General features: G+C 35.0%; 1 protein-coding gene across 2 annotated transcripts in view; it reads left to right on the top strand.

Moving 5' to 3' along the window:
- The window catches only part of LOC119079057 (A-kinase anchor protein 9-like), a 34751-nt gene that overhangs the window by 6432 nt on the left and 12149 nt on the right, over positions 1-16170 (top strand). Inside the window, exons 6-10 of one of the 2 annotated variants that reach the window (XM_037186861.1) lie at positions 1689-1833; positions 1894-2113; positions 3837-4111; positions 4234-4329; positions 5733-5941. In XM_037186861.1, the coding sequence (XP_037042756.1) occupies positions 1689-1833; positions 1894-2113; positions 3837-4111; positions 4234-4329; positions 5733-5857 (861 nt within the window). In that variant the 3' untranslated portion in view covers positions 5858-5941. Of the gene's footprint in view, positions 1-1688; positions 1834-1893; positions 2114-3836; positions 4112-4233; positions 4330-5732; positions 5942-16170 lie in introns of those variants that run through there. The other variant, XM_037186862.1, reaches the window with a different exon arrangement.

Below are 16170 nucleotides of genomic sequence, written 5' to 3'. Positions count from 1 at the left end.
CAAAATGTTTTAAAGTGTGTTTGGAATCGATTGGCATTAACAGATTGTGTGAAAATATTTTTTTCTATTTTATTATTTTGTTACTGCCAATCGATTCCAAACACATTTTAAAACATTTTGGTCCAATCGCAAAATAGAAAAACTGACAGATCGTAACAAAGGAGAAAAAAGCTCTCTCTGACGTATAAATTTATACGACTAATGGCGTGGATTAAGTCAACTGCTAGAAAATTTTCGAATTCGGAGACGTTTCCGCTAAAAATAATCCACGTCATTAGTCGTATAAATGTATCCGTCAGAGAGAGCTTTTTTCTCCTTTGTTACGATCTGTCTGTTTTTTTATTTCGCGATTTTGTATGGAAATGAAAACTAAAATTGAGATATCTTTGCTGTTTTAAGTGGTTTTTCATATTTTTTTGGACCAAAATGTTTTAAAATGTGTTTTCTGTTTGTAACTATTTATGTTGAAAAATCCGTTCAGACAAAACGTTGAACATACTGTGTTTTCTTAGGGAAGATTTAGATTAACGTCTAACATCTTCACATCCTAAATTGTTAATGAGCTGAACTAATTAATATCAGGATTGTCGGAGTAGCTCAAATAAAGACAAAATTGAACTGAAAGCAAAAAGGAAAACAATTTTGTCTTTATTTGAGCTACTCCGACAATCCTGGTACCTTCGCATCCGTTTTTATAAGAATCTTGTACGTTAAGTTTAAGTAACTAAGATTTGAAAAAAAATATAAATATTTTTCACGAATTTTCTAAAATTCTCCACGATTTTCTTTAATTTTCTCAAGTTTTACTTAATTTTCACAATTTTCTTGAAATATTTTCGCGAATATAGGCACTGCGTTGTGGAATTGTGGTAAAATAAGTTTCAATACGAAACTTTAGAAAGATGAAAATTTATTATGACCGTACTGGTTTCACGCAGATAATTTTCTTAGTCGCTACTAGATTGATCAAATCAATTTAATTGCTTTGATATTTTTACTCAAACAATAAGTTATCATTAAAGCCAAAAATTCGGAAAATTTCGCGAAAAATATTGAAAAATAATTTCATATTTCTGTTTTAAGCAACGAAAGTAGATAAGTTGGTATGGCCAGTCCATACAAGTCAGAGCACATACGGATTTGCATGGCGCCACCTCAAACGAACTCATTTCTAGTGGAAATTTGCACGTATGTGCTCCGGCTAAAACAAATTTGAACGTTTGGCCATACCTATCCATTTACTTTCATTGGTTTTAAACTCCATTTTCACTCACTCATGCCTTTAATTCAGTCATCACTAAAAAAAATTTAATAAAGTCGAAGCTTTATAATTTCATCGATTCTACTCATTTAATTCATTTTTAAATAGTTGTAGTTTTCAAAGAAATCATTTAGAAAACATTACCTACAGTATAAAAGCTTACACATGCACATTAGAGCTGTTTACTTGCGGTAGACCTGCGGATATCCGTTCAAATGCACATGTCTAAGCTTTTATACTGTAATGTTTTCTGAATGATTTCTTTGAAAACTGCAATTATTTAAAAATGAATTAAATGAGTAGAATCGATCAAATTAGAATGCTTCGACATTAGTGATTGCAATTGTGATGGGTGTTTTTTTTTAAATAAACTGCGCTACAATACTCATGCATGTTAATAGTTCTCTTGCTTTTCATTATAATATAGACAGAATCTAAACGTCTGCAGCTTGAGGTAAATGAGAAAAGCGCGGTAATAGATAGCCAACGAGATGTAATAGATAGCCTACGTGCCAAAAATGAAGATCTCGAATTGGAAATCGAACGTGGCATCGACTTTGGGCATATCGAAGGTGTTTTATCTTTAAACATTGTAAAAATTATGTTATAAATAAATTAATATCTTGAAAAAGAGAACAAAAATTGGAAGACCGACCAAACTTCAATACAATACGATGACATCGGCATCCAGACGTCGATCGATGTTGCAGACCAGAGTCAAACAACAAATAACGATCTGACGCCATTAGAACCGGAAACCATGAATGACATATTTTTCAACGACCTTCACGAGACGGTTGACCAGTTGAATAGCATAATCAAGACATTGGAAGATCAATTAAAAAGTGTGAAGTGAGTACATATAAAGTCGGAGCATTATAATTTGATCGATTCTACTTATTTAATTCATTTTTAAATAATTGTAGTTTTGGAAGAAATCATTTCCAAAACATTACAGTATAAAAGCTTAGACACGTGCATTTGAGCGGATTACCCGCAGGTATACCGCGAGTAAACAGCTCTAAATGCGCATGTGTAAGCTTTTATACTGTAATGTTTTCGAAATGATTTCTTGAAAAACTACAATTATTTAATAGTTATTTATCTACCAAGGTAGGTATGAAGGTATTTTTTCGCACTAGATGTCGATTGTCGACCCGAGGCGAAGCCGAGTTCGACAAGACGTCGTGTGCGAAAAAATACCGGCATACCTACCGTGGTAGATACAACGTTTTTCGCAATTTCGGGCCATAATCACCTTTCCAATGCAAAACATGTCCTACATTTTGTTCCAAAATTCTTGTGTATACAGAAATTCATTTGAACGATCAAGAAGGCTGCATTATGATACACATTGCATGTGATGTAAAGAGACGCGTTGAATGAAATCTAGTAGTCAATGCTTAGTATATACGCTTCAACAATACGTTCGGTATAATTGTGTGACTCTATAGCCGAATGGCTATAGTCGCTGCTTTGTGTTCAGAAACCTTTTGGTGTCGGGGGTTCGATTTCTGGTCAATGCAAGATTTTTATTTATAAAAATTTAGCCTTCGTTGAAGGTAATAGGTTCTTTAGCGTGCGAAAAAAAGAATACAGTGAAATAAATACCTTCACAACGACATTGAATGGATGCATGGAAAGGTGATGATTATGGACCGGAATTGCGAAAAAATGAATAGAATCGATCAAATTATAATGCTTCGACTTTAGTTGCATGAGGTACTGAACAATTACCAATTTTAATTCACAATACGTGCAGTTCGAACAAATACGACTTATCTGTTTTCAAAGTATAATCCACGCCATTAGTCGTATAAATTTATACGTCAGAGAGAGCTTTTTTCTCCTTTGTTACGATCTGTCAGTTTTTCTATTTTGCGATTTAGTATGGAAATGAAAACTAAAATTGAGATATCTTTGCTGTTTTAAGTTGTTTTTCATATTTTTTGGACCAAACTGTTTTAAAGTGTGTTTGGAAAATTAACAAAATAATAAAATAGAAAAAAATATTTTCACAAAATCTGTAATGCCAATCGATTCCAAACACATTTTAAAACATTTTGGTCCAAAAAAATATGAAAAACAACATAAAACAGCAAAGATATCTCAATTTTAGTTTTCATTTCCATACTAATTTTGGATTCGAAGTCCTTTTTTAGGTACATATAAAAGATTCTAATAGAAAATGCGTCCGATTTCGGTAGACCGTTTTTCAAAAGAATCCCTCTTTTTGAAGTATGGAGAAAATTAGCTTTTTTCACAATGTTGTTTTCAGTACCTATTCTCTAGTTTCTCGTTACAATTCCATATGTAGAAAAGTCGCATCAAATCGGTTTCCATCTTATCTACAGATCGGCTGGTTTTAATACATTAGTTTTATAGTTTGGTCAATATTGTGAAGTGTAAGAGTCAAAACTGTAAAATGTCTCGATTATATACTAACCATATCATTAGCATCATCAGTATTCGAACCGAACCTTTTTACAATCGCCTACCCGAATTATAGAAATCTGTTTTCCCACATTAAATCATAATCAGAATATCAAATTTGGCATTTTCTTTGCTTTTCTAGGGATCAGCATGCTGCCGAAATTACTGAAATAGAAAAAAAGTTCAACGATAAGAATGAGAAAGTTCGTCTTTACAAACTTTCCTTAAAGACTGAAAAAAAGAAAGTCAAAGATTTAACCGAGGACCGCAATCAACAGGTTAACAAGAAGAAAGTTTTAGCCAGAAGAGTGAAAGTGTTGGTCAACGACAAACGTTTGTTGATGGATCAGAAAAAACAAATTGCAAAAGAGTTGGAAGAAAAAATTTGTCTATATAACTATCTCAAAAGATATTCGGGTGAGTATCACAAAATTACAAAATATTAAAAGAGAGCTATGTCACGCAATCAGTATTTCCGAAGAGTCTTGATCACTCACTAGTTATTCTGTTTAAAACATATTCTTTCTATACTTTTATAGATGAGCATAGTGTGAAGAATCTTCTCCTGGAAGAGGTATTCAGACTCCAACAGATTTTCGCAAGAGCAATGGGCTTAGGACGAAATTCGAAAGATGGTAAGGAACGATATTATTTCAAATATCTCTGCCTTAGCTCTTATTATTAGTTATCACCCTATCTTATGGACAATAAATGAAAAGTAACAAAATCAAGTCACTTTCCCGAGTGAAAAAAATCGATGAAAAAGTACAAAAAAGTACACGAACAAATGCTTGATAATGTGCAGGATATAAATGCACCTATTTTCGACATTTCTTCATACAAAAACCGTATAATATACGAAATTGCCGGGTATGATAGTCTACTTTCATATACTGGTGCGATTCGTAAAAACAAAATGGCTACTAAGTGTAATGTTCGAAACAATGAATTAATGTAATTTTAATTGAGATGAAATCAAGTGCTAAAAGAATAGTATGTTACATTGGGTGCTGCGGAGGTAGTTCAATACGTGAGGGATCAATTTGTGATACGAGCGGAACTCACAAGTGTGTGTTTGAGAGCCAAGGTTTGAAAACTGTTATTTTGACAAGGGTAACTAACCAAGTGAAAATAACAGTTTTCAAACCGAGGCAATTAAAACACACGCGTTAATTTGCGAGTTCACAAATTGATTCCGAATGTAATGAACTACCAAGCAGCACCCAATATATATAGTTTTAATGGATGCCCTTCCGGAAAATAAAATTACATGTATGTATGCGTCCCGAGGAACAACTACGAAAAAAAATTAGGGAAATACTTTTGCTTTTGCTTCTCACAAAAAAAGTCAAAAAAACAAACAATGTGTTGTTGCATTGAAACGTTACACAAACGAATCTAACTCACTGGCGAAATTGGCTCGCACACCACACACACACACTTCTTTAAAAATATTGATCCCAAAAAAATCAGTTGTCACAACGTGCTATAACAATATTGTAACAATAACACAATTGATTTGGTGACGTTTTCATATGTGAACTGTTTTGCGAAGATGCTACATGCAAATTTTGTATGTTGTGTTGCTTTTGTTAATTCTGTTGATATTAAATAGTCATTTGTGTACCTGTTTCGGACGATTGATTTTAGGTCTACAAACGAAAGCGCCTTAAATCAACCGTCCCAAACAGGTGCACATGTAAGTTTTCATGCAGAGGGCCGGAAACCCGAGAAAATTTGAAAAATTGTCCTTATTTTCGGCCCCGAAGCATGAAAACAAAATTTCATGTAAGGGGTCGAAAACCCGAGAAAAATCTCGAAACTCCCTCATTTTCGGCCCCGACACATGAAAAATACTATTCCCGATCGGACACAGAATGTGTCCATAGGAAATAAACAATTTTCGAGGAGGCACACATACATGTAATGTTAATTTTCCGTTTAAAATCCGTTTATTTGCCTGGCCGAATTCCGAACCCTTATGTCTAAAGTAGCATTCAGTTTTATTTTGTTATTTACATATTTCCTTTCATTTCAGAATTTCTCGAATTTACAAAGACCGAACACCAGAAAACATTTGAAATGGCAACAAGTGTATCGATCGTTGCTGCCATTTTAGGCCTTGCCGCAATGTTTGCTACGAAATGCATACAGAATGCCTAATTATGAAATCAGTTGTGAATGCATTTTGTAGTACAGTCGATAATGAATTAAAAATGTGTGATTTCAGTATACGAGAATGATGTTTAGAAACTAAGAAGAAATGTAATAGAGTTTTCCAATATTTTAGTACATTCCGTCATAAAATTACTGCCTTCACTGTGCTTATTTTCATGTGAACCAACTTCACTGCTGTGACATTTCATAGGAATGAATCAATGTGAAGTTGTTTCACAAAAAATAGTCCAGTAAGAATGAAGTACTATAAAAAAATGTGGCGCCTCTACAGACCAACCGACTAGGCGAATACATAGCTTATCATTCTGTCACCTCTTTTGACAGCTTTTAACGTTTTAGTACGTTTTCTCTCCCAGCGGAAAAAACCCAGTCCCAGCAAAAAAGAAACCAAATCGAATATCGCAAATGTATTTAAAAAACTAACATTCGGGGAAATACTTTTTTATCACACCAAATGTTTATTTGTATTACTGTGAAGTTAGTACATGAGAGAGTCGAATACATGAAAAGTGAACGGACCCCAATACTACCAATATTTCCAATACTCCCAATATTTCCAATACTCCGAATACTCACACGATCTCCTACTTAATAAAAAAACTGCTCACCGCTGGGATTGAACTCGGACTCATCCGTTTAGAAGAAAAATTCATCCGTTTACAACAAATGTTCATCCGTTTACGCAAACTCCGCCTACATTCTATTGTTGAACACATCTGTCAAGTACACGGATGAACTAAACGGACGACTCTGAATTGGGCTTAAATCGTTCATACCGATTAGAAGGTAATTGTCATACACTTTCAACTTAGCGTATGTTCCATTTATAAGATATTAATCTAAGCAGGAGGAAGTTCGATACCTTTTGAATGAGCGTAAGTCTCACTTGTTGTTGTTGAGCGAGACTAAACTGATTGACAGTAACATTGTGCAATTTCCACAGTATAAGATTTACAGGAATGATCGTCTGTCTGATGGTGGTGGAGGAACAGCAATTTTGATTAGGGAGCAAATCAAGCACGAAGTGCTGAACACACCTTTGCTGAAATCATCTGAAGCGACGTGTGTGAGGATAGCCTTGAGCAACTCCAAATATTTGGTTTTAAATTAATTTTACTGTTCGAAAAGTCTCTTGCGGGAAGACCTTCTGAAGTTCATGAGCTTACATACGATTGTCTTCATGGGAGGGGATTTAAATGTTATTTTATTTCTTGTTCATGACAATGTAGCTGAATTAATCCACCCGAATGCATACACTTGTTATAGAAGCAGGACTAATCCTGGCACTATTGATCTGGCTCTAGCCAAAGGCGTTGATGTGGTTAGCAGTGAGGTTACTGAGCTCAATAATTGTCCAGTAGAGTACCTACTGAAGATTGACGACAACGTTTCTTGCGAGGTCCCAGTCCGGCATTTCATGTTCAAGAGCGCAAATTGGGATAGATTTAAAGAGGTCGTGGGTGATAACCTGTGTATGGGACCACTCAATTATGCCAATGACGTAGATTCTTGTGTTGAACACTTGACGATAGTGATTAGTTTGGGAATGGAGGAATCTATTCCTAAGAAATGCTGCACCAGACCACGCTGGCCAGTGACCGATGTCAGTACCTGAGGTCGAAACAGCAATTCTGTCTCAGAATTCACTTAACGTGAGCCGTGGGAGGGAAGAGAATCGATTTCTCTGTTTGTTTTCGTCATTTTTCTTGTGTTCATTTAGCAATTTATCTGTAGACATTCCAGGTGGGGGTAATTTTTTAGTAATCCCAAACGTCCTGGTTAAGGACGCAACGTTTGATCTACACGGGATCTTCAATCAACAATAAATACTAAATCAATTTTGTTTTATTGTCTCAGCTGTCACCCGAAATTAAAGTTTGAAAAGGAGTTTTTGATGATTTATTCGTAGTTGTCCTCGTCCCCGAGCGTTATGTATGTATCCTCACTGAGGATTCCTCAGCCCGTTGCCTAATTGTAACGCTAAAAAACCCTCTGAATTTGTTTTTCAGTTTCGCTACGGTTTTAAAGGTGGGCACTCTACAGTACACGCTCTCATAAGATTCTTTGAAGAGGCTATTATGGGTTTCAACGACCGTAAAGTCACAATAGCAGCATTTCTGGATATAGAAAAGGCCTTTGACACGATGTGGGTCGAAGGACTTATTTATAAACTGATAAAGATGAAGCTTCCCCATTACCTGATTAAGACTATCTTTTCCTACCTTAAAGACAGACATTTCAAAGTTAAGTTGGGAAACCAGCTGTCAGATCCGGTATTGGTTAGTGATGGGGTCCCACAGGGTCAATACTAGGGCTGTTACTGTGGAAACTCAGTATGCAATAGTACATTGAATGACAAGGGGCGAAAGTAAAAAAATTCAACCGTGTGCGAGAGTTGGAGCCCGCGCCGAAGGCAAGGGCTCTAATCGCACAGGTTGAATTTTTTACTTTTGCCCCGAGTCGTTCATACGATTTTTTTTGATACCAACATTGAAAATTGATACGTATCGCAAACATCGCAACAAAATGTTGAAATAAAAAGGCATTTAGCCAGAAAATGCGGGGGTCCAGGGGATACCAGCCCCCTGGTATATGAAAAATTTAATAATTTAGCCATCACAACAATAACACACACAAAAATTAAGATATAACTAACAAATCATTCAGTAACAATAAGTATCAACTTTGTATGCTAATTTCAATAAGAACACTGGCGCACAGTGTTTTACAATTTTGATCAAAGTATTCTGCATAATATGAGCGGATTTTGTTGACAACTCGACTCATTTCTCTCATTTTCTGTGACGTCAGTCACTTTCGCTGTTCGTTCAGTTGCGTTCGCTCTTCGTTAAGTACTTTCTCCCCGTGGGATGCATTTTTTTACTTTCGCCCCTCATATGCGGGGCGAAAGTATCATTTTTCAATGTTGGTATCAAAAAAAATTATACAAAAATAACATAGAAACCGATGATTGAAAAGTCTGTAAGAAAATATAAGTTCATTCGTTGTTCAGCAATCACCAAAGCTATATCGTTTCAATAACAAGGGCCTTTGTAGAGCTGTGCGGGTCTGCCTTTTTCGGAAACCCGCCAGAATACAGACTTTCAAAACCCGCAATTTGTCGACTAGAAACAACCAGAAACCCGCCCGAAATCAGTAACCCGAAAATAATTTAAAATGTTAAATTTCCTCATAAAATAATTCAAGATTGCACGGAATTATAGTAGAGTTAATATATTCGTTACAATACGAAACAATCATGACATTGTATGTGCATGATGCAGAAGAACATTGAACTGGCTAACGCGATATTACATCCCATCTACTCGAAAATGTTTTCCCGCGTTTCTCTTAAATATTTTAATAGTCATTTAATTCTTTCTGGTCTGCCAGAATTTTTAGCCCCGTACGAAGTACTGGGGGCTTATAAGATTAATATGCCGTTTGTAACATGTCGAATTGGAAGGAGCCAGTAAGGGCAAAGCATTTGGTTATGTTCATAGATGACAAATCCGCAATAAAAAAAATGTCCGTCCGTCCGTCCGTCCGTCCGTGACCCCTCTAGCTAGAGTAAACCACAACCTTTTTTCAAAATTCTTTTTTTCCCCGATTGGTATCGACAAAAGTAAGGTCAAGTTCGAAAATGGGCATGGTAGGGCCGGCCCTTCCAGAGCTAGGGCCCTATAGGTGTTTTTCAGTCTTTCGCCTATATCTACCGAAATACGCACGCAATACCTGCTTGTGATATATCAAATGAAAGGTATTGACGAGTAGAACAAAGTTGCTGAACATTGTTTTTGGGTAAGATGCAATGTGGGCTTGTTGGGATGGCTCAAAGGTCGTTACTCGGCCCTAAGTGTTTTTTGCACATAAATCGAGTAAATCTCATCCGATTTTGCTAGATTTAGTTTTTTATGAAAGGTAATTGAATACCGAAAAGAACGTGGGGAAAAAAGTTTCAAATTCGGGCCCTTGGACTAAGGTCGCTACTCGGCCCTAAGTCGTTTTTGCACATAAATCGAATAAATCTCATCCGATTTTGCTAGTTTTTGTTTCATTTGAGAGATAATTGAATGCCGAATAGAATGATGGCAAAAAAAGTTTCAAATTTGGGTCCTTGGACTAAGGCCGCTACTCGGCCCTAAGGGTTTTTTGCACATAAATCGAGTAAATCTCATCCGATTTTGCTAGATTTAGTTTTTTATGAAAGGTAATTGAATACCGAAAAGAACGTTGCGAAAAAAGTTTCAAATTTGGGCCGTTGGACTAAGGCCGCTACTCGGCCCTAAGTAGTTTTTGCACATAAATCGAATAAATCTCATCCGATTTTGCTAGTTTTTGTTTCATTTGAGAGATAATTGAATGCCGAATAGAATGATGGCAAAAAAAGTTTCAAATTTGGGCCCTTGAAGGCCGCTACTCGGCCCTAAGTGTTTTTTGCACATAAATCGAGTAAATCTCATCCGATTTTGCTAGATTTAGTTTTCTATGGAAGGTAATTGAATACCGAAAAGAACGTGGCTAAAAAAGTTTCAAATTTGGGCCCTTGGACTAAGGCCGCTACTCGACCCTAAGTATTTTTTGCACATAAATCGAGTAAATCTCATCCGATTTTGCTATATTTAGTTTTCTATGGAAGGTAATATAATACAGAAAAGAACGTGGCGAAAAAAGTTTCAAATTTGGGCCCTTGAACTAAGGCCGCTGCTCGGCCCTAAGTGTTTTTTGCACATAAATCGACTATATTTCATCAGATTTTGCTACTTTTTGTTTCGTTTGACAGATAATTCAATACCGAAAGAAAATTGATAAAAAAAAGTTGTAAATTCGGATTCCTAAAATTACATCGTAAACTTTTGTTTTATACTTGAGAAGTACTTCGTACGGGCTTTTGTAATTGCGCTAAGCGCAATTTTAAAGATGAACGCTTACAGTTTACAATTTGCAAAAATAGGCAATGATGTCAAGTACGCAATAAGGTTACGGAAGCATTTTGATATCGGACGAATAAGGGTTACGGGCTTATTAGGGCTATGGACGTATAATGGTTTCGGGCTAAATAGGTTTACGGGTCGTACGGGGCTCAGTCGTAGCAAACGCTCCGACTGTTCTGATGCCTTGTTTAGTTGAAACCCGACCCGACTGGATTGGAAACCCGCCAGGCCAGAACCCGCACAGCTCTAGGCCTTCGCTCTTTATTATATTTTTGATAGACCTTCCAACTCATTTGAACACGACTCTAACGGTCTTCGCAGACGACACGAGCACCTTCTCGACCAGATTATCGCAAAGTAGAGCAAAGTCTAATGTACAAAGCCACCTCTACAGGTTGCAGCGCTACTACCATATGTGGAAAATTAGAGTGAACTTGGAAAAGGTTTGAAGTTGGTCATTTTGATAGAAAATGCACCAAATTAACGTTTTCCAAACAATCAAAATCTTTCAACTTACTCTGTATCCCGGCAAAAACTCTTTCAGAGCAAAGTTGGACGCAGTCTAAAGTCTATATGTGTGATAACTTCTAAAACAAGTGATATCGCTAGAGGTGACGCTGTCAGCGTCGTTACGCAAAAATTAAATTTTACACCCAATTTTAGTTCAAACAAGCTGGCTTAGTTTTTCTCATTATCTGCCAAATAATTTTTACCAAAAAAAAATTTGACTGGAAACAACCAAAATTTTACCAAAAAAATCTGCGTCGCATGTGGCAGATAAATTTTCTTGCTGGTCTGTTCCTGAACATTTGCCACTTTGCGACGCAGATTTTTTTGGTAAAATTTTGGTCGTTTCCAGTCAAATTTTTTTTTGGTAAAAATTATTTGGCAGATAATGAGAAAAACTAAAATTGGGTGTAAAATTTAATTTTTGCGTAACGACGCTGACAGCGTCACCTCTAGCGATATCACTTGTTTTAAAAGTTATCACACATATAGACTGTAGACTGCGTCCAACTTTGCTCTGAAAGAGTTTTTGCCGGGATATCAGTCGTTTTAGAAGTTAATACATTTTTAGCCAAACGTGGCCAACGTTTTGTCGTTAAGTTTGTATCATTGAGAAGGTGCCATTGATTCCGAATTGTAATGTAAGCTGTGTAGTGACCGCTATGTTGACTATTCCCTGAAAATTTGACGAAATTCGAAAATTTGACGAAATTTTAAAATTTAACGAAAATCGAAAATTTGACGAAAATCGAAAATTTGACGAAAATCGAAAATTTGACGAAAATCGAAAATTTGACGTAAATCGAAAATTTGACGAAAATTGAAAATTTGACGAAATTTGAAAATTTGACGAAATTTGAAAATTTAACGAAATTCGAAAATTTGACGAAATTTGAAAATTAAACGAAAATCGAAAATTTGACGAAAATCAAAAATTTGACGAAAATTGAAAATTTGACGAAATTTGAAAATTTGACGAAATTCGAAAATTTGACGAAAATCGAAAATTTGACGAAGAAAGTAATTCTCTATGTGCCACCATTCAAGAAATATCTCCAAAACCCCAATTGACCCTCCCATTTCCAACTTTCGACATTTTTCACATATGCCCTTCTGTTCTACTCGTAAAACTCTGAGACTTTGCCGAAGAAAGTAACTCTCTATCTGCCACCATTCAAGAAATACCTCTAAAAACATAATTGACCCACCCATTTCCAACTTTCGACATTTTTCACATATGCCAATGTGTTCTACTCGTAAAACTCTGAGACTTTGCCGAAGAAAGTAAATCTCTATCTCTCATAAGCCAAAAAATATTAGTCCTTTCATCCTACGCTCGAGTAGCTCAAAATTTGGTCACTCTGACCACTCTAGCTCAACCAAATCTGCACCAATTTTTCTAATTATTTTTTTGTTCGATTCGTGTGGCGAATACCTTTCATTTGATGGGTCTCGGAAACTAGTCAGCCAATCTCCATGAAATTTTGCAGGAACCTCAGGGTGGGCATAAAAATGAAAATGTGATACGCCATTACCCCAGGAAAAACCAGAATTTTGTTTTATTGGCCTCGAAGTGGTTTCTGAGTGTGGTTTTCGAGGGTCGGGAACGCGTTTTCGGCTGTAGCTTAGCTGTATTGAAACCTACAGAGGCGTGCGACCCATCAAATGAAAGGTATTCGTAACACGATTCGAACAAAAAAATAATTAAAAAAATCGGGGCAGATTCGTTTGAGCTAGAGTGATTAGAGTGACCAAATTTTGAGCTACTCGAGCGTAGGATGAAAGGACTAATATTTTTTTGGGTTATGAAAGATATAGAGTTACTTTCTTCGGCAAAGTCTCAGAGTTTTACGAGTAGAAAAGAAGGGCATTTGTGAAAAATGTCGAAAGTTGGAAATGGGTGGGTCAATTGGGGTTTTAGAGATATTTCTTGAATGGTGGCAGAAAGAGAATTACTTTCTTCGTCAAATTTTCGATTTTCGTCAAATTTTCGAATTTCGTCGAATTTCGTCGAATTTCATCAAATTTTCGAATTTCGTCAAATTTTTGATTTTCGTACTGTTATAAAAAGCAGTATTCTAAAACTTCTAAAACGACTGATATCCCAACAAAAATCTCTTCGAGAAAAGTGTGACGCAGTCTTTGAAGTACAATTTCTAAAATGAATGATATCGCTAGAGTTGACGCTTTCAGCTTCGTTACGCAAAAATTAAATTTTACACCCAATTTTAGTTCAAACAAGCTGGCTTAGTTTTTCTCATCATCTGCCAAATAATTTTTACCAAAAAAAATTTGACTGCAAACAACCAAAATTTTACCAAAAAAATCTGCGTCGCAAAGTGGCAAATGTTCAGGAACAGACCAGCAAGAAAATTTATCAAAATTTTGCTGGCGAGCATTTTAGATGAGACACATAAATAAACAAACTTCTGATACATATCATGACAAGCACACAATATGTTTTTGAAGACAATAGAAGCTATGACGGATGTAGGGTGGCTAAATGTACAAATATGTTTTACGTTCTTTTGTTTGTTGAGACGTACTGAACGTTTTCCTATATTGTTCACTGATACAAAACCTCTTTTTTCAAACTCAAACGTTTTATATTGCATAAAGATATTCTTAATTTAGAAGCCTAATGTAATAATTTAAAACCAAGCGAAAATGTAGCTAAAACCAAAATTTAGTTTATCCACCCTATATCACATTTTGAAATCGTGACTGCAGCGCCGTCATTGTGACCGCTGTGTTAACTAAATTTAAATTTGTGGATTCCATTGTTGTGGGATAAAGTGTGGGTTAAATAAGATTAATACCTTTGGAAAACCCGAAAACTAAATTTCTTCGACAGTAATTCATAGTTAAATAATTACATACAGTGAGTAAATCTCTAAAATGTTTGATTTCAGTATATTTAGCTAATCCTTCTGTCACATCTTTTGACAGCTTTTTACGTTTTAGTACGTTTTCTCTCCCAGTAGCAAAAACCCAATCCCAGCAAAAAAAGAAACTATATCGAATGCCGCAAATGCATTTGAAAACGAACATTCGGTGAAATACTTTTTTATCACACTAAATGTTTATCATTTTATACAAATATGTTCATCTTTATAATAACATCAGTGAAAAAAAAACCTAATTTTGCCATGCAAAAATATAGATAAAAATTGACAAATTTATCAACCTCAAAAATATGTTGTCGATTTATATGCATTTTTTATGCATAGCAAAAGAAGACAGGATCAAGCAACGTAATATTTTGTCTCACATAAAAGTTCAACTTTCTTGTAAGACAAATATTTCGTTGCTTGTTCCTGTCTTCTTTACCTATGCATAAAAAATGCATATAAATCGACGACATTTCGTGGTCGGCAATTTTGTCAATTTTAATTTTGTTTTCGAGATCTCAAAATTGTTTCTTCCCCCGAAGTAATCCATGAATCGTCTGTATTCAATTCTTTTTGCATTTAGAAAAAGTTGCATTGAATGCAAAAAGAATTGAATACAGACGATTCATGGATTACTTCGGGGGAAGAAACAATTTTGAGATCTCGAAAACAAAATTAAAATTGACAAAATTGCCGACCACGAAAACATGTCGTCGATTTATATGCATTTTTTATGCATAGGTAAAGAAGACAGGAACAAGCAACGTAATATTTGTCTTACAAGAAAGTTGAACTTTTATGTGAGACAAAATATTACGTTGCTTGATCCTGTCTTCTTTTGCTATGCATAAAAAATGCATATAAATCGACAACATATTTTTGAGGTTGATAAATTTGTCAATTTTTATCTATATTTTTGCATGGCAAAATTAGGTTTTTTTTTCACTGATGTTATTATAAAGATGAACATATTTGTATAAAATGATAAACATTTGGTGTGATAAAAAAGTATTTCACCGAATGTTCGTTTTCAAATGCATTTGCGGCATTCGATATAGTTTCTTTTTTTGCTGGGATTGGGTTTTTGCTACTGGGAGAGAAAACGTACTAAAACGTAAAAAGCTGTCAAAAGATCTTTTGACAGAAGGATTAGCTAAATATACTGAAATCAAACATTTTAGAGATTTACTCACTGTAGCGCCTGTCAAAATTGATGTAAGGAATGTTATCGAGCGATACATATACTTTAAGAAGTAGAGACATAAAGATTTTATGTGTCAGTATATTGATAAGAAGCATAAGTTGTACGCACACATTATATATTATAACAACAGCCACATGCATATATATATTTTGAGTCATCTCTGTTATAACGAAAAGGAGGAACTTATTGCTATCTTATCAAAATAAACAATTGTATTTGGAATGTACCATAACTATTATTGAATGGGCTGACCTTTATTAGAATATGTTTTAATATTGTACGTATTAGTCTTTTATTGGAAATTATTGGATGAACGTGAAATTTGTTGAGAAAAATCGTTGAGGACAAAAAAGTGTTGATTTAAATTGAACTCTGTTCTAAAAACTTATTTTAGAAATTTGTCAACAATTTATTACAAATTGAAACTAAGTTTACCTTAAAATCGGAAAAGTTCTACGAAATTAGTCAGAACATTGTAGTTATTATATTTGCAATTGTAAAAGTGACTATTATTGACTATTGAGGTATGTATTAGAATAGGTATCAGAATGTAGAATGTATTCCTCTATTCGCCGTAAGTGTGCCTAAAATTTGAATTTTAAGTGAACGATTCGATAAAAAAAGTGAATCAAAAAATACATTTCAACGATTCCCTGTATGAAAATGACACTACGTTAAAAAGACCTCCGCACTTTCCATTTTGAATTACGACCGCACTTACGGCGTGAATTGGAATAAAGACAATTTTCACATACATAAACA

The sequence above is a fragment of the Bradysia coprophila genome, unplaced genomic scaffold, assembly GCF_014529535.1.
Source record: "Bradysia coprophila strain Holo2 unplaced genomic scaffold, BU_Bcop_v1 contig_297, whole genome shotgun sequence".
NCBI classification, from domain to species: Eukaryota; Metazoa; Arthropoda; class Insecta; order Diptera; family Sciaridae; genus Bradysia; species Bradysia coprophila.
Note: the sequence above shows the minus strand (reverse complement) of the source record. Positions and strands in the feature narration are given on the sequence as shown.